The 19,554-nt window shown below is 36.6% G+C and overlaps 1 protein-coding gene across 2 annotated transcripts in view; it reads right to left on the reverse strand.

The window, feature by feature from the left end:
• LOC127649285 (extended synaptotagmin-2-like) overlaps positions 1–18,844 on the reverse strand; it is a 41,235-nt gene extending 22,391 nt beyond the window's left edge. Inside the window, exons 1-7 of one of the 2 annotated variants that reach the window (XM_052134329.1) lie at positions 18,066–18,844; positions 5,538–5,579; positions 5,260–5,394; positions 4,940–5,016; positions 4,776–4,848; positions 3,278–3,367; positions 1,073–1,128 (exon numbers count right to left, since the gene is read on the reverse strand). In XM_052134329.1, coding sequence (XP_051990289.1) covers positions 1,073–1,128; positions 3,278–3,367; positions 4,776–4,848; positions 4,940–5,016; positions 5,260–5,394; positions 5,538–5,579; positions 18,066–18,440 — 848 coding nt within the window. In that variant the 5' untranslated portion in view covers positions 18,441–18,844. The remainder of the gene's footprint in view (positions 1–1,072; positions 1,129–3,277; positions 3,368–4,775; positions 4,849–4,939; positions 5,017–5,259; positions 5,395–5,537; positions 5,580–18,065) is intronic. The other variant, XM_052134328.1, reaches the window with a different exon arrangement.
• Between the last annotated feature and the right edge of the window lie 710 nt (positions 18,845–19,554).

Genomic DNA, 19,554 nt, shown 5'->3' on the forward strand with positions numbered 1-19,554 from the left:
GCAGGGTAAACTTGAATGGCAGTGAATGGGATAAAATACAAATTTTGTATTTTAACAGTTTGCTCCCACAACAAAAGAAAAAAAAAATCAACGATTAAGTTTTCACATCTTTGCAAAAGAATATAGATCGCTGAATAACAGCAGTAAGAAGAGGGAAATGAGCCAAATTTTCTGTCACACCATCAGCAGCTGTATTAGAAGCCTCCTCTCAGCTGTGGTACCTGACTTTTTAAAAACTTATTCCATGGTAATATAATACAGAGTACAATGTTATAAATTTACCCAAAATATATTTTTAAAAATTAAAACATTTAAAATATAAAAAAAAAGCTAATTTGCTAGCGTTCAAACTATCAAGCATCTACATCTGAGATGGAGCTTGTGTGAAGCACTCACATATTGCAAGCCACATGTCTTTGTCAACAACAGAGAACTGCTCATTCGCAAAAGCATGCTGACTGCATATTTACGAATTAATCTATCAGATCAGATATCAAAGAAATCTGATGAATTCAGCTATACTGTAACACCAGCAAAGGGTATATATTGTGACTCAGAGGGTGTGTGTGTGTGAGAGAGAGAGAGAGAATGTAACAAAGGAAATAATCTTATTTTACACGCCTTAACCACAACCCCAGCTCCACCTAGGAATATGACTATAAAAGGAGAGAGAGAAAGCGAGAGGAATAAATAAAAGATCTAAGGTTACTCCACTGGGGCAAATACACTAAACTATGTTTGGACTGAATTCTCACACACATGATGGGGCAACTTTTATGATAAAACTCCATTTTCCCCCAATAACAAGAAGGCGTTTCCATGGATCTGCAGATGTTGTCAGACAGGAAGAGCAACATTTCTGAGACTGCAATGTGCAAAATGTGTGTGAGAGAGTATGTTATCTGTGCCACCTTAAAATACGACAGCATACTATATGTATGTTGCCTGGACTACTTCCTGATTGTATAAAAGCTGATAAAATAATTTGCTCACAAAATAATCTCACACACACAACTACTCATCTATACAAACTCATACGACATACAGTACGGTAGTCTTATGTGTCACTTACTTTATTCCTGGGATGTCTAGCATGTTTGTAAGACCGGTCCAGTTTATATCCAGCAACTGACAGAGACAAACACACAAAATGTAACAAGTTATGGCTGAAGGAGGCTAGTTGACATGATATGTCAAGCAGTGTCCTGCTTTGAGACATGCTACATCTAAAACTATATTAAACATTTTACCATTCTTTTATCGTTATTATACATACATGAAAGACTACATTGAATCTGACTATTGGAAAAAGTTAACTGCAAAAAAGGTGATTAAAATGGTTAAAAACATCAGTTATAGAGTGTCCTCACTGAGCACATTATTAGGAACACATGCGCACCTACTTATTCATGTGATTATTTAATCAGCCAATCGTTCAGTGCATAAAATCATGCAGATACAGGTCAGGAGCTTCAGTTAATTATCACATCAACCATCAGAATGGGGAATTAATGTGATCTCAGTGGCCACGTTCACACATCAGCAGAATGCGATTATCAGACCAGTTTTGAGTGCTTAATATGGTTGCGTTCACACACAGGACGGTTATTTACGAGTGTGACAAAAGCATTCTATAACCGAACTGACACCCGCAAATTTTCAGGTCTCACAACCACATTCTCGGCAAACATGTGCTGTGTGAACGGAACCACACAGGACAACTAGTTGTCTGTCACATCATATAATGTGAAAGCCACGCTGCACTGTACACAAGCATGTCTCGTGTTAATCATGAGGGGTTTCGTTATCTCAGAAACAAACTGAGTTATGATCTGTGTGTCATCCAATATCCATCCACTGTCTTTCACCGAAGCTGCTCACGATTACGTGTGATAAATGCTGCTCTTTGCACTCGGTTAAAAAGCATTCAAAAGGCGCTGTCAGCTAATTATCTTCTGACGAATGAACACAAGCCTCATTTGGACTTGTTTATTTAATAGCGTGGCGTTATTGTGATAAGACATGCCGATGTTCTGGACGTCGCCATCTTTAATATTTACTTCAGTCACTGTCACTATGGTTCCAGCTGTTAGAATTCGCTTCTTTGGTTGTTCGTTCACACAGACAGTATTCACGCCGCTACTGTAAGCTGTTGTATGAACAGGACATTTAAAGACTCACACCTGTAAGTAAATGCGGTTGTCAATCCTAAACACTAACTTTGTGAACGTAGCCATTGATATTGACCGTGGCATGATTGTTGGTGCCAGACGGGCGTGTTTGAATATTTCTGTAAATGCTGATCTGCTGGGATTTTCATGCACAACAGTCTCTAGTTTACTCAGAATGGTACAGAAAACAAACAACATCCAGTGTGCGGCAGTTCTGCAGACAGAAACACCATGTTGATGAGAGATCAACGGAGAATGACCAGACTGTTTCGAGCAGACAGAAAGGCTACAGTAACTCAGATAATCACTGTACAATTGCAGTGAGCAGAATTACATCTCAGATAGCACAACACGTCGAACCTTGAGGCGGATGGGCTACAACAGCAGAAGACCACGTCAGGCATATTATTATGACCTTAGTGCTCCAAATAAATTGCTCACTAAGTGTATACTCTTCCTTAATTATAGTCATTTTATAGTCATTCAAACCATAAATCTTAATGTTGATAAAGATTTTTTTGTCAATTATCCAGTTTAAGGTGAAAACCTATCTTGATCATCTACACCAGCATCCAATCAGAGCCATCCATTTAGACTCTTTCCTCTTAATTGGACAACCGGCATTGTATTAAAACAGCACCTGCTCCATTCGAATCAGGTCTTATAAAACTGTTTATGACACTGATATTAAAGATATTAAATTATGTTCCTTTAATTTCAACACCATTAAAAACAATCAATTAAAATGCTGTTTCATTACTAGTTGAGGATTCTAATTTTAGCAATTTATTTTTAATAGATTTAAGTTTTGTGACAGATTTAAGGTAAATAGATTTTGAGAACTTGTTTGATTGCAGCAGTTTCTGAAAAGCAGGTCAGAGCAGTATTTTGCGTTTTAGGAAAGATTCTGATTGTTAAAACCTCTGGAGTTACAAGGTTGTTTGTGTGTATATTAAATTGCAGGCACATTCTCATCATTCTTTACATTGTTTGTTTGCCTATGTAAAAAAGTCTGGTCTGCAGTAAAACTGATTAGATAAAGACACACTAAGAGACTGAAAGAAAAAGCATTTTCACTGGTGTGTGTGTACGCTGTAGTTTCATACCGGTTTCTTGAGGAAGAAAACAGACAGTGCTCCAACAAGAGGCATGTCTCCTAGCAATGGCTCCATGATGACCCTCAACACCCCATTAAGCTACACATAAACAAATAAAAAGATTAAAAAAAAACTTTGGCACCAGAAACAACATAAGCAAATGAAAGACAGTTACACAAAACATGCAGCATTAAATATCAGGTAAGAAACTAACTAGGTACATTGGGAAGAAGAGGAACAATGCCAAGGTCATGGGTTCTCAGGCAACATAGGTAATGACATACTGATGAAATGAACACTTTAAAGGCTCTGTATGTTGTTTGGATAAAAGCATCTGCTAAAAGAATAAATGGTAATACTTTACAATAAGGTTCCATTCGTTAACATTAGTTAATGCATTTGGTATCATGAACAAACAATTAACAAATTGTTAGTAAATAAAAATACTTTTGTTCAATGTTAGTTTATAGTGCATTAAATAATGTTAACAAATACAACTTTTGATTTTAAAAATGCATAACTATATGTTCAAATTAACATCAACTAAGATTAATTAATGATTAATAAGTATTGTTCATTGTTAGTTCATGCTAACTAATGTTAATTAATGATAAGAAATGGAACCTTATTGTTAAGTCTTCTCCAATAAATGTAATAGTAATGTAAAATGAACAGAAAAACGTAATCAGTTCCGATTTGAACATGCCTCACTGACACTAGCACTTGAGCTCAATATAACATGTGTGCTACTGAGGGACCTAAAATTCACAGGGCCCAGAAATGTTTTTTTTTGAACGGGCCTCCTCTTTCCTGGGCCCATTGCTTCCTGTACATTCTTAGTTTTGTCTATAGGCAAAAAAAATGAATAACAATAATTAAAAAAAAAAAATCGGCATTCACATTTACATTTATGCATTTGGCAGATGCTTTTATCCAAAGTGACTTACAGAGCCCTTATTACAGGGACAATCCCCCCAGAGCAACCTGGAGTTAAGTGGCTTGCTCAAGGACACGATGGTGGCTGTGTGGATCAAACGGACAACCTTCTGCTTAACAGTTAACTGCTTGACTATGCCACCACCACTCCCATTCAGATTTGAGAAAGATGGACATTATCACTGTCTGACTGTATTCTAACAGGACCTAGAAGCTTTTCTGATATACAGTACAAACCCAAGAGCAAACGTAAAAATAAACACACATCTAAGCTCAGAGAACAGTGTTGTGTGTGTGTGGTCTCTCTGATTGTTATCACACACACATGCACACACACACACACACACACACACACACGCATACAGTAACTACCGCAACATTGACACTAAAACTTATAAAAATTGACTATTATGATGAAATGTAGAGTTTCTGCATTTTCCTTCTACAGGGCAGCATATGGTTTTTATATAGCTGTTTACGATTACAAAAGACTAACACAAACCCCACCCCAAAAAGTAAACCTAAGCATATCCAAGTCATCCCAACCATGCATACACAAAAACACTCTTACCTGTATGCTCTTGATTCCTGCACGGCAGTAATATCTTTTGATGTCCACATCAATTTCAGTGTTTCCAACAAAACTACACAAATAGAACAATACGCAAACTGAGTTTCAATGACTAGGCTCCAATAATGAGTCCCAATGGGTAAATGTATTTGTGTGTACTTTACCTGATCTGTAGGTCCATAATAATCTGTCGTTTATCTACATTTTCTGTATAAACCTTCACTCCATCCACCCTGAGAGGCTGCAGACAAAATTAAAGTGATTTCATATTAAGCGTGTATCAGAGTCAAAAGGTAAACATGATTAATAAATACATAAATCATGCAAATGTTTTATTTTAGGGGTAGGGTTTGGATTAGTCTGTTGTAATTATAATTGGCTTTATATAAAATAAAATAATTAATGGTATGTTCTCATTTAGATACTGTAGCTATAGGTAAAAGTCTATATACATATATACAGTATGTGTGTTATTTGCATGTACCTTGTCCCCCATGTCTATCTTGGAGAAGGTGAAAGTACTGAGGTGTGCATTGGCTCCCTGAACAGCTGGTTCAATGGTCTCTCTGAAAAGTTTATCTACAAACTGACAAATATATGGCCACATCTGCTGTACTGTCTGAGAGCGAGAGAGAGAACCAGAGAGAGTTAATGCTCTGGAGAAGACATTTCTGGGTTAGCATAGACCCAGATATATTTTGATTAAACCAGCCCATGCACGCATGCACGTACGCACACACGCACACACACACACACACACACCTTGTTGAGCCACTCTACTCTCTCCACATCTGGAAAATGAACCTGAAACAGAAAGCAGATTTAAATAATCAGCATGTATTAATGTTTTACTTTAATTCTCCTTTAATTAGGCACACCACATCACTCACACATCCACACTTCACAAAACCACGCTCAAAGCTTTCAAAGCTTGTTTTGAAGTTTAATTCAACTTCAGCATTAAATGGTGTCTAATCAAAGGAATTAATACAACTATAATAAAATGAAAATTGAACAATTGTTTTTCAACAAACAATTGCATTTTACTAATCAAATAAAGTGCTTCTGTAAAGATCCTCACAGCAAAATCTAAAACAACATTTGTCTGTTCATGTTTTTTTTTTTTTTGTCAAATAAAGTGCTGCACAACAAAGCATCTCTTTTGCAATTATGCCTATTTAATTATAAATTAAATAGGCATAATTGATAAAAAATTGATTCAGTACAACAGTACTCTTGCTTGTGACATATTGCTTAAACATTATTATTATAATTATTAATATTGGTGAATTCATTTTGGTGAATATTTCATTTTACTATACAGTATTAACATATTTCTGTCGCAAGTTGAATTAAGCTTTTATTTTGACATGAAGGCCTTTCAGATTGCGTGTTTGATAGTATTTTTACACCTCCGGATTAGCAGTTGTTTAAATGGCCCATTGTGATTATTAAAGCGCAAAATTCTATTTTATATAAATAAAGTATAGTCTGCAGGCACTATGTGCTTCACAGTGAATATGCGCTCTGTTCTGTAATTTAGCCTATACAACACGCAGAGTGTGAGTGATGCTCTTAATGCGGTGATATTAGCATATGAGCGGCTTCACACATTCACTGTAAAGTGCTCAGCACACGCAGACATACTATTTAATTCAACCGCATTCTTTTACGGTTTAATACTCACACTAGGACCTATCACGATTTTTTCAGATTAATTGTGCATACATTTTTTCCCAAATATGTCAAATTCCTGTGTGAGCATTTAAAAACAGTCTTGTATCATTCGAATTGAGCTCGATACAACTGGTGCTGCATAAACAATGGTATTGTGATATATTTTTATTTTAGTATCTGTTTCAAAGTAACAGTACTTTTGACATTTGGAGAAAGGGTCTAGATGGAAAGATGCAGTAAGAAAGATGCCAGGAACACCAAATGGAAAATCTCTGACTTGTCTCAGCTCCATTTCTTTCTAAGATTTTCCTGAGGGGGAAAGCCAGTCTATGACTCAAAGCTCTGTTATTTCCTGAATATATGCACACACAGAGCATACAGCAGCTAAAGTTAGCCTGCTAATTCACATGGCCTGTCAGACAGCAGTCAATGCTGAGCTGATCTGATATTACATTAAGACTACAATCTGTTTACATGTCTTATCTCTGCCATAAACACACAAAAACCTCTGGCCATCCAAGAGCTTCAAAATCTATGCAAGGTGTCAGAGTCTCTTTCAAACACACAATTTTCTCTTTGACACTGAAATACAGTATGAGTCCACAAATGCAGTAATATTTTTTAAAATAGGGCAATATGTTTTTAACATGACATGCGGCTTGTCTGAGCATCCAAGACTGATGCATAAAAACATATACAGTAATGTTTGTGATTTATCTGCATGGGTGTGTATGCATGTTTGCGCATCCGATTTGTTGTTAAGCAACGTTATTTCCCATTTAAGAAAATAACTTGGTCATACGAGAGACCTGCTGTCCAGTTGAGAAATATACTAATCGCAACACACACCCAAATACATGCATTCCGAGAGTAATTGAAGCAATCAGGAAGCACCTCATATACATTTGACTTTATTTGACCCCAGAATGACTCAAAGAGAGCTTAATTGTATTGAAGGTCTCACAGCTATAGCTGTTTAATGATTTGGCTAAATATCTCTGGCTCTTCTCTGAGATGAGTAAGCGTGATTGGTGGACAGGTCAGAGGGCATCTGCTGTACTGCAGCTATACAGCTGTGCTGTGTGTATCTGTCAGCAAACATAGCCAATGTGTCGGACTCAATGCAGGAAGCTGGTTGGGCAATGTTTTTTGTTTTGATTACTGAAGGCACTGTAAAGCACTTCACACCTCTGACATATAAAAATGGTCATGATTGTCAAAGAATTTCAATTGTATACCTCAAAACAACATTTCTTAAAGGGATAGTTTACCAAAGAATGCCAATTCTGTCATCGTTTACTCACCCTCATGTTGTTCCAAACACATTTGAATTATAATTGTATGTTCTAGATTCAATACAACTTCAATCGACAACATCTGTGACACCACCTCAGAAAATAATTTCAACCAGTTTTACAATTGGATATAGCTTTGAACAGACAAGTTAAATTATTTTCTGTAGTAATCAGCCACATGCCACAGATCCTGTTGATAGAGCTTAACCCAGAACATTCCTTTAAGATGACACACCAACTAGTTCCTTTCACACCTAAAGACCAGTTTACTCCTCACATGATCAAAAAGAGTTTGATTATTTTTTTATTAATGTGGAGGTAAATAATGGTCTCTGCTGAAGGGAAATAGACAGACAGATCCCCCACAGCATTTTACAGACGTGATGACAAGCGAGATGAATAAGGGAGGAGATGGAGAGATCTGCAGATGTAAGAGAGGACAGTTTCAGTTTAATCAGCAGAACCAACCAGCGGAGAGAGCTGACATGAGGGAGAGGAGAGAAACACGGTCCCTGTAAAATAGACACTGGGTTCCCTAAGAGAAAGATCCATTGGGAGAGGCTGTGGGTGGATCAGTGCAACAGACAAGAAGAATCCACCCCCTTTTAGATATTCAAAATTAGAGTACTGTGAATGCAAAACCAAAACTTTTAGGGTTTTGTGAGGAGATTGGCACTGCAATAAAAAGAGCAAAACATTTCTCCCAGGGCAAAAACAGAAGAAGAAATACGTAAACATGCCCTCTGATGAAGGGGTCATGTGATGTAATTTTTATAGGGTTTTCCCCCCTCCACATCAATTAACAATATTAGTATGGTAATGTTTTTTGTGGCAAAAACCATTTATACTTTATACTTTAGGTTATTACCATTTTCCAGCCTCACTCTGACACTGGAATTGAGAGGCCTGTTCAATTGATGCTGCCGCCTTCAAGCCCGTAGGCAGGGGGGGTTCGGGTGGTCCCCACCCCCCCACTCACTGCCAAAGGTCCAGAATTTAAGTGGGTTTTTTTTTTTCATGTGATTATTGTTTTAATCAATGCTTGTGACAAATATTCTGGATTGCTGTTTCAAATTAATATGATATTGGGGGGGGGTTACATATATATATATATATATAGATTTCATTTTTAATAAAAACAATTTCTATATTTTATACACTCAATAGTCTACAATATAATAGCCATATAAACGTAGCGTAATTAATAATAAAACATAGTTGGATATTCAGTGATATTGGCTGTGCAATATCGACTTTTGTGATTGGCCAATACCGCAGACTGGAGCCAATGGAAATGCTTCTCCTTCGGTGCGCATCTTATTCTTCTGAGAACTTCAAAGCAGACCGCTTGAGGTAAATTATGTGGAATGATTTAATTGATTTACGATGCCTAGTATGTGAGAGTGTTATGTCTTAATGTGAGTTAGTCTGAGTGTTTTTTATGCGTGTCATGTTATCCTTTATTTATTAACTGTTATGAGTTTATTTTGCACCGATTCACTGATAGTGTGAGGATGTATGAGGTCACGAGTATGTACTAGTTGAGTGAAGTTGGATGTACATACATCTAATGAATGAGTGTTTAGTCATTGACAAAGCTTCAAAAAAGGTGTTTTGACTGTTTTTATATCAGGCTGTACAACCAAATAGTGAGTATGGGGTGAAAAGAGCAGGAGAGACGGAAGAGAAAGCAGGCAGCAGCGTCATTGTCGCAGAATATTGAACATATGTTCAAAAATACTGGCAAACAGGGTAAGGTTGTTGTTATACATAAGCTTGGGAGGGTTACTTTAAAAATGTATTCTGTTACAGTTACAAATTACTTCATAAAAAAAAGTATTCGGTAACGTAATCCAAGTACCACAATATGAAAGTAATGTAACTGATTACTTTTGGATTACTTCAAGGACAGATATTATTTTAAAAAACAAAAACTTTTATTTATTAAGAATTTCACAGCCCTGAATAAATATTTATGTAAAGGACTATACAGACATCTAGTTAGTGCATAAAAGGTCACCAAAATGAAGTATTTGAACCTCATAATTAAATACAAAAGGAGGAGAAAAACTGCAAAAAGGTCCACTTTTTGAAAAAAAGAACCCCCCTTTCAATAGGCTGGCTACGGACCTGGCCTTAAACAATCCACAGTGCAATGCGCCACATAAATGGTTAATACTAGGGCTGTCAGTTGATTAAAATATTTAATCGTGATTAATCATGCACAACTGGATCATATTACACACAAAAATTATCTTTTGCCACCACCTGCTGGCTAACATATGTAATTTCAAAAATAAAGACAGTAACTCCTAACAGATATATACTGCTCTAACACATTAGTTTAGAATGGCACAGACACAAGCGGAGTGATACACACAGTGAAGCGTCTGAGTGCTGATCCTGTCAGACCATCAGTGCTCATGGAACGTCTCTCGTCCAATCAGATATGAGGACCGGAACTAACTGTTGTGTGTATATATATATATATATATACCTCTCTCTCCACTGCCTCTCCCCGAGAGCCCTCCAAAAATGGCAGATATCTGCCCCATTTCCCCACAAACAAGTCCAATTTCTCCAGTCATCTAGATGACCCTCCTTCAAACGTCCCCACCCTCCCCATCTCCGAGCACCACTCCTGAAATGGGGGCACTCCAGCCGACCTCCATCCCTTTAAAATAAAATCTGTCTGGCGATCATGACACTGGTTAGGACACAACTCTTTATGTGTCTCTATATGTCTCTACATCGATGTCCACCCCCTTGATTAGACACTGAAAAGCAAACATACTGTAACCAATCCATCTACGACTACACACAAACACATACAGCATAATTATTTTGCATAAAATAAGATGTTTGAATCCTTTAGGCAAATGGAAAATACTAAATAATTTGCATCTTATTTTGTATAGTAAGGCACAGCAGAACTTAAGTGGGTTTTTATGATCTACACAATTCATGCTACTAAAACATGCATTAAATGTGTGTTTTTTAAACAGTGTTGAAGTTCTTTTGGCCTACTGGCAGGATTCCAGTAGATTTCTGTTACTTTAAACAAATGAGTGTGCTGTCTAACCTGAGATCATAGTTGTGGCATATTACCTCATAGCTTTAACAGGCCTGTGTGGTGAAAGTGTCATTCAGGGCTACAAAACTCCTCTGTGTTCACTCCACTAGCTGTAATTCATTCTCTGGCATTGCCAGACAGGCTGTTATTGTTCCTTCCCTCATTTTTCGGCAAATCTTCAGAAACATGATCAGGTAATACTTGAAAAACAGGTTGTGTGACAGGACTGGGTGGCTACTTTTATTGTTCTCCACCTGTGGAACTTGAACAGAGTGTTTGACCGTGATCAGACTTTAGGGTTATGCTCATTATTACGCTTATACCATACGCTTATACCATTATTGCATAAACATTTGTTTATCTCAAGATGTTTTTTTGTTTTTTTTCCTAAAACTCGCTTGTGTGAATAATTACTATGCTTGGGATCGATGCCTTTTCCATGCGTCAATAATCGGAAGATTTTCCAGATGATTATCTATATACAGAAAATCAGGATATTTGCATATATAAATTGGGCTGCTAGTTGCACAATAGTCTTTATCTTTTAAAAACATTTCTCAACACAACTTTGGTAAAGTGTGAGCAGCAGGATTAATTAAAGGGACACCGGACGCATCTGGAGGATGACGGGGAACATTCTAAAATTCCAAACAATTATTTTCTACAAAAGATACGCACCCATCACCAACGTTCAGCAGCAACATTCTGCAGTGCCACGGAGCACAACTTTTAAATTATCAAAGAACAAAGATTATTTATTATTTAGCCATTACTGGATGATATATTAAGTATATGTATCTTTCATATAGCCTACAAAATGTATTTTCAGTTACAAGTATGTTGTTTTGTGGTTTGACAGCTTGAATGAAAGACCATTTAAGAAATCATACAGAGAAATGGCTTAATATACATCGCCATTTCTAATTGTTCAGTTTGCGCAGTTACACCAGTTTCATACACTAACCTGCAAACTCGTCAGTCACTTTGTTCATTTTTGAAGAAGCACAAAAACCCTGATAACTTTGGAATACATTCTGCTGTGCTGCATCAGCTCGTCCTGTGTGTTTGTGGGTGTGTGTGTGTGGGATCGTGACCGGCGTTTAGTATATACATTTCAGTAAATGTTATATCACCCTCTTGTGGTCTCCCAATTCTATAACACCACACTATTAAACAAAAGGTCAAGAGAATTGGAAAGCAAGTAAATTAAGCTAATTTATATTTCGGCTAATTGTAATATATTGATGCCTCAAAAATATATCGATAAAATAACGTGCCAATCAATAATCGATATATTGACATTTTATGACATCCCTATTAATTACATTCTTAGGCCACTGACTGAGCATCCTGCTAAGAAAAAGCCTAAAAGCCACCATTACAAGTTTAAAAGCATCACTTTAAAAATAGTTATTAGAGTAACACATACTATATTATTATATAATTTTTAATCATTTATTACACATTATATAATAATATGTAATACATTATACATATTTTTACTGTATTTTTGACTTGACAAATGCCTTATTCATTCACTTCTATATACTGTATATTAAAATTAATTAGAAAAATCTATTTATTTTTTCTTCACTTTATCCATTTTTCTTTACCAGTGGCCTGTTTCATTGTTTTGACTAGGGCTGGGAAAAACATAAATTTTCCAATTAAACTTTTAAAATCCCAAGATCGGTCTTATAGTGTTCCATTAAAGTTTACTTCAATTTTGGCTGGGCTGAATATAATATCTGTTGCATAAATAGTAATTGAACTGCATAGTTTGGGCCCTGTTGTTATTTTTTTTTTATGAATATTTTCGTAATATACTTACCAAGTTAGAAGGTTCCCTGTATAATTTACAGCATTAGCTGAGAGAGAACTGCTTTAATATGCAAACAGAACATTATAACTGAAATATACCCATATGAATCAGAATGAAATCAAATTGGATCAAAATCAGGACTGAAGCTTGTGAATTGGAATCGATCAAAAATCTGTATCGATATCCAGCCCTACATTTGAGTTTAACACAGTGATATAGAACTGTAATGTGTTCAACCTTGAACTACTTCATAGCTGAGCAGTTACTAAAAAATGTTCAACACCCTGGAATGTCTGTCAACCAATTTGAATCAAGCATTCATATATGCCATGGTCCAAGACATTGTACAACAGCCTCTTTCAGTTGTAGTGTACAAAACTGAAAGTGAAAGGCAGCAATTTACACATAGATAAACGGCACACTCATAAACACTTCATTCACAAAATTTACAACTTCACAGAATCATCACTTTTAGACTTGTGTGAGTGGTTTGTGTGTGAGACTTTGTAAACAGCTGTTGCTGATATTTTGTTAATCCTTTTCAAATAATAGCTCTCTCCTGAGTGGGTGTGGCATGTTACTATAGTGATAGTATTATTATTTTGACATCAAGTACTATTATTGAAATCACCAACCAACTTAAAGTCACATGCTTGAGGGAATGTTGCCATGGTGACATATCACATCATCAGATGGAGCACACCGTATTCCATTTTTGGTTAATAATGTGTGCATGTGTGAGTAGATGAAATGACTCTGCACCTGGAGGACAAGTTTTATAAAGGCAGTGCTCTTGCCTTATTGTTCACTAGTGTTTGTATACATCAATAACAATCAAGTGAATCGTTATATCAAACTTGGATTATAAAAGTAGTCAGTTTTTTTTTCTTAATTCCTAACATGTTTAGTGATTGAAAAAAAGCTTACATGCCCTGAAATTATAGACTTACTTAAATCTGGGGGGGCCTGGGTAGCTCAGCGAGTATTGATGCGGACTACCACACCTGGAGTCGCAAGTTCGAATCCAGGGCGTGCTGAGTGACACCAGCCAGGTCTCCTAAGCAACCAAATTGGCCCAGTTGCTAGGGCGGGTATCATCACATGGGGTAACCTCCTCGTGGTCATTATAAAGTGGTTCTCGCGCTCGGTGGGGCATGTGGTGAGTTGTTTGTGGATGCAATGGAGAAGCGTGGGCCTCCACACGCACTACATCTCCGTGGTGAGGCGCTCAACAAGCCACGTGATAAGAAGCGTGGATTGACGGTCTCAGATGCAGAGGCAACTGATATTTGTCCTCCGCCACCTGGATTGAGGTGAGTTACTACACTACGACAAGGACTTAGAGAGCATTGGGAATTGGGCATTCCAAATTGGGGAGAAAAAAAGATGACTTAAATCTGAGACAACTTAGTGTAGCAAAAATGCAACGCTGGGCATTAGTGATCAAACTTTTATTCTATATTTCTCACACAATGAAACCTATTCAGTAAATCGTAAAATATTATATAATATTCCAAATTATTTTCAGCTCTTTTCTGTGCCGTTTTCTCATTATTGTCTCATTAATAAAAACATGTACTACATATTGTACTACATATATTACATTGCATACAGTTGGTAAGAGAAGGGCATATTCTATATCTTTTCAGAATGCCATCGACAAAAGTAGGAAGATGTTTTCAGTTCAGGATGTGTTGGAGGCAATTGTTCGGAGATACAAGTGATTTTGAGGACAGTGATAGTGATGAAGAAAGTACATAAAACTATGTAAGGAAACAGAATCTTACTAATGAAAGTGCAGAAGACAGGAAGAAAGCCAAAGTGAGGAAAACGAGGAAAGTGAGCATGGTTCCTCTGATGAAAGGTGTGATTCAGCACATAGCAAGAAGAAATCTGCCAGGTGTCGCTGGTACCACAACCATTAGAGAAGATTAAGTGTTGGGACAAATGCACAAAGTCTTATCTTGAAGTCAGCAGAACTTCTGTTGGTTTTGTGACAACACTGTCTGCAATATATGGTAGATAATGGCATTATGAAAATGTAAATCTCATGCCATAGAAGTGTGAGCACCCCTGGTGTAATGCAGAGGAAAAAACTGCAGCTGTTCACCTAAAATGAAGCCTTTAACACCCAGGGAAGCCTCTGCCAGCTGGGTGCTTCGGTGCTAATCCAATTGGTTTTCACTCACATTTCACAGTCCACGTTGTGACGCAGACAACATGATTAATATTAATGAGCCCAACAGCCTGCCAGACAATCTACCTGTGACAAGACGTGAGCAAACAGAGAAGTCATCTTTGACTATTGAAATTAATGTAGTTAAACGAAGAGATTAAAACATTTTATATTTTTGGTAACTTTTAGCAAGTTTTAAAGTTATTACTTAAAACTTTATTTTTGACTGAAAAAGACCAATAAAGACCAATAAAATAAAATAAATAATGACCACAAATGTCTCACGTAAAACCAGCAGCCAAAAAAACTGAAGGAGACAACAATAATTTAATAATCTAATATCAAAGTATTCATCTAAACAATCACATTGCTCATTGACTTTTCCATGTTTTTGTTTGGCTATTAAATTGAATTAAGATTAATGGTAATGGTTATGGTTATGTTTGTGGCATAATACTTTTAGAGAGAGAAAAAAAAGATCAGTGACAAAGTCAAAAGTGAAGACAGAGACGTGACACAAGCTTCTGAAATTGTTCAGATAAGATCATATTTCACACAGATATTAAGGATTTTTTGTGCTTTTATTCTTTGGTGCTAGCTGACTGAGCAAACGTTATAAATGTTTGAGAATCATTCAATTATATAATTTTGTTTTGTTTAATATGAACTTTTTCATTCATACAAGGTTTCTACATTTATTTGTAATTAAAGTTATATCATAATAAATGCGGATGTTTCTTAACATTTCTGTTGATATTCTTTCTTTTAAATATCACATAAAAGATATTCTAAAAAATATACAGTATACAATAATAATAACAAAAAATAATTTATATCTTATATATATATATATACACACACACACACACACACACACACACACACACACACACACACACACACACACACACATACATACATATATACACATATACATATAAATACATGTACATATATATAGACACACACACACTAGGGCTGAAACGATTAGTCGTTTACTCAATAAAACATTTAGACAAAAATTGTCATTGTCGAACAGTCGTTTGATCTCATTTAACGTAACGTGTGATCACATTAATCTCTAATGATGAGTAGCACTGCAGTTTGCGCAAGACTGAGGAGAGTAAGACTTACACAGCTCACAGTCCAGATGCACTCTAAACTTTCCACACAACTTCAGGTGATGTGGATCATAAAGTACAGAATTATAAAGGAATTATAAAAAAAACACACACACAAATAAGTACATTTGGAAGCACTCTCACTGTGGAATAAGTGGAGCCAGAGGTCTTTAAAGGAAACACCCTGGCGTTACATCTTTTATGCAGTTATATTTAATGCGTTATAGTTTTATTAAAGTTCAAATAATACAGATTCAGATCATGTGAATAACTATAAACTCAGAAACTGGCATTTCTCTGTGTGGTCAGTGCCTCTTCTATGAATTGCGGAAATGTCCCGATCTAAGGGGGAAGAGTTTGAAACTTCACCCGGATGATGCGCACTCTGTCACGGGGACGCTCATCCCTCGAGTGCGCACACTTAATGCTGCTAGATTAGAACATGATGGCTTGCGACTTGTTGTATCATAATATATGTCACTGTGCATTTCTTATCGTGAAGAAAATTGCCAATATGCAGCTTAATTAATAATAGAGAGTTTGTTTTTTTGTGAGTTAAAGATGGATTGAATTGAACAGAAAGGTGAGAGAGGGTAGTCTTCACCCCATTGTACACTGCAAAATTTTGTTTGGGGTGATTTGTTTTGGCATGTTTTCTAATATAAATATGTAAAACTCTTTTAAAACAATGTACATTTTTGAGAAATCTGAAAATGTTGAATATTAAAAATGCAAATATTTAAAAATATCTAAACATCCTTTAAAAAAAGATGCATTCATCTGAGAAGCAGCATATAAGATATTTAGTCTTGCTTTTAGAGAATAGATCTTGAATATAAGTATATTTTGTCTTCACTGCACTCGCAGAAGTATAACCAAGTGAAAAAATACACTCATATACAAAATACACTTACTGTATATTTAAGATACATCCACTTAAAAAAAAAATGTTGCTTTTCAATTATCTTGCAGTATCAAGTATCTTGTTTAAGGATTTTTAGACTATTTTAAATGGAAAACAAGACAAAAACACTTGATAATTATAGGATTTTTTGCAGTGAATTTCTTTACTGAATTAAAGTTAATAAAAAGTATTTTTTTTCCCCATTAATTCGGTATATATCTTTTTGAGGTATTTTTAAAAGATTGTTAGTAAATGTTGGTAATGGTTAAATCCAACCTTTTAAGGCGGGCCACAAGCTGAATAATCGGTTAAGAGCTAATGAAGGATATATACAATAAACGGTGAATAGACGAATAATTGTTCTAATAATCGTTAGATTAATCGATTATCAAAATAATCATTAGTTGCAGCCCTAATACACACACACATATATATAAACTGTCAAATAATATGTATATATATAGCGAGATATTTTTTTTTTACTGTCTCATTGTGAAGACCCCCAGTTTTCAGCTCGTTCAACACTACCGTCTGTAACTAATTCATTCATCAAGGCAGCTTAAATCTGCTTTCTCAAACCTGTGTTTTTGAGAACAGCTACTGCTGAATGCTTTCTCTTATTTAATATTTCACTATCAGATCATATTAACAGGGATATGTTTCCACCACAAACAGTGAAGGGGACACGTCCCACTCAATATTTATTAGAAGTCAATCTATATGGGTTTATTAAAAGACACATTCTTACATTTGACACCCCAATCTTGAAAACTTGGTGACATATTGGCATGTTATAACTTTCCATCTAAAAAGAGATAAGCTCCCTAGCTAATCTTAACTAATATTGTTGCTGTTTTTTTTTATATATATATATATATAATGTTCTTTAAAAAAATAAAATATGACTATGGTGGCGCATGGCTGATTCTACTTGCTGATTCGTCTTGTATCAAAGTGCTTGCTGGGGCTGCTTCTGTTTCAAGATTTGATTTGTAATCAAATGAGTCATTCGGGTATGCAAGTAATGAAAACAGCATACACAAACTTCTCTCAGCAACGTCAGACTTCAATCACAAACACGCCCATACAGCGAGAACACACCGGCTGAACTGGGATATGTAAATCAGAATTAGTGCTATAGGTCAACGCTGAGGTCAGAAGTCAAACTTTCCGTTGTGAATCATTAACAGATGAAGTAAAGGACAGTCTGAAATGCACTCACCCACGGTGGCAGCTCCGATCTCTGAAGGGTCTGACGCACCGCTCGCTCATCGTGCTCCATGAACGCCAGCGCCTGGTTCACCCGAGCGAATTTGCTTCCCTGGTTCCGTTTAAGCCAAAAAAGCACAGCGAGGACGATGAGGATCCAGCTGAAGCTGAACCCCAGATATCCCAACACGTAGATGGGTAAAATGAGCAGGAATGTCTTGGCGAACTTAATTCCCATCTGCGTGGCTTCCGTCACCGAAGACTGCGACTCTTCCTCCGGTACCTCCGGCTCGGGTTCTTTGACATCTCCTGGTTTCGAAAACGGACCGGGTCCATTCTTGCTGACTATTGGCCCCGAGTTGGGGTTCACGCTTTCTGACGCGCTCATCTCCAAAGTTCAAATCCACAAACACAAACAAAACAAAAAACTAACCAAAACTAATAAGAGAGATTCTACAGAACATCTCAAACATACAAAAATGTTCACAGAAATACAAAACGCGTCGCTCGGTTCCGGTTCTCTTCCCAGGATGATTGGATCAGCGCTTCTGCCTAAACTGCTCCCCACCCGACCTTGCCTTGTATGGAGCGGCTGTCGTCCCGTGATTATCCGCCCTTCCAACGAACTTTTAACTGGAGCTCGAGTCCTTCAGTTGCTGCCCGTCTCTGCGCGCGCCACGTCTCGCAGTCACACAATAGTCCCCGCGCGAGCTCAGAACGGCACCACCTCTCTCGCACTTACCACATCCTGCAATAACACACACATGCACTCTCTGGCCAAACCCTCGGCTTTGGGCTCAGTAGTATCCTCTCTGACAGGATGAAGGTGTCGCAACGAGCGTTCAAAATGAAGGTCTGTTAGCGCCATCATGGGGACTCGACTAAACATGAAGACATAGAACGCATAATTATTTAACCCTAAAATGAAAATTCTCTCATCTTTAGTCACCATCCTTCCATACTAAATTTGTATGACTTTTTCTCTCTTCTGCTGAACACAAATGAAGATTTTTTTGGATTATCTCAGCTCTGTAGGTCCATACAATGCGAGTGAATGGTGACCAAAACGTTAAAGTTCCAAATAAATAAAAGCACATAAAGGCAGCAAACAAATAATCAATAAAACTCCAGTGGTTTAATCTGTGTCTTCAGAAGTGATATAATAGAGTGAGAAACAGATCCATATTTAAGATAATTTTTTTCTATAAATCTCAACTTTCACTTTTACATTCTTCTTCTTTTGTTTTTGGTGATTCACATTTTTTTTTTTTGTGATTATTGCCACCTACTGGGAAGGGAAGAAAACTTAGGCCTATAGTAAATAAGGACCTAAATATTGACCTGTTTCTCACCCACACCTATCATATTGCTTCTGAAGATATAGGTTTAACCACTGGAATTTGATGGATTACTTTTATGCTGCCTTAATGTGCTTTTTGGACCTACAGAGCCGAGATAAATAAAACAAAATACACTGATGAGCCAAACATGACCACTCACAG

The sequence above is a fragment of the Xyrauchen texanus genome, chromosome 9 (genome assembly GCF_025860055.1).
Source record: "Xyrauchen texanus isolate HMW12.3.18 chromosome 9, RBS_HiC_50CHRs, whole genome shotgun sequence".
NCBI lineage: Eukaryota > Metazoa > Chordata > Actinopteri > Cypriniformes > Catostomidae > Xyrauchen > Xyrauchen texanus.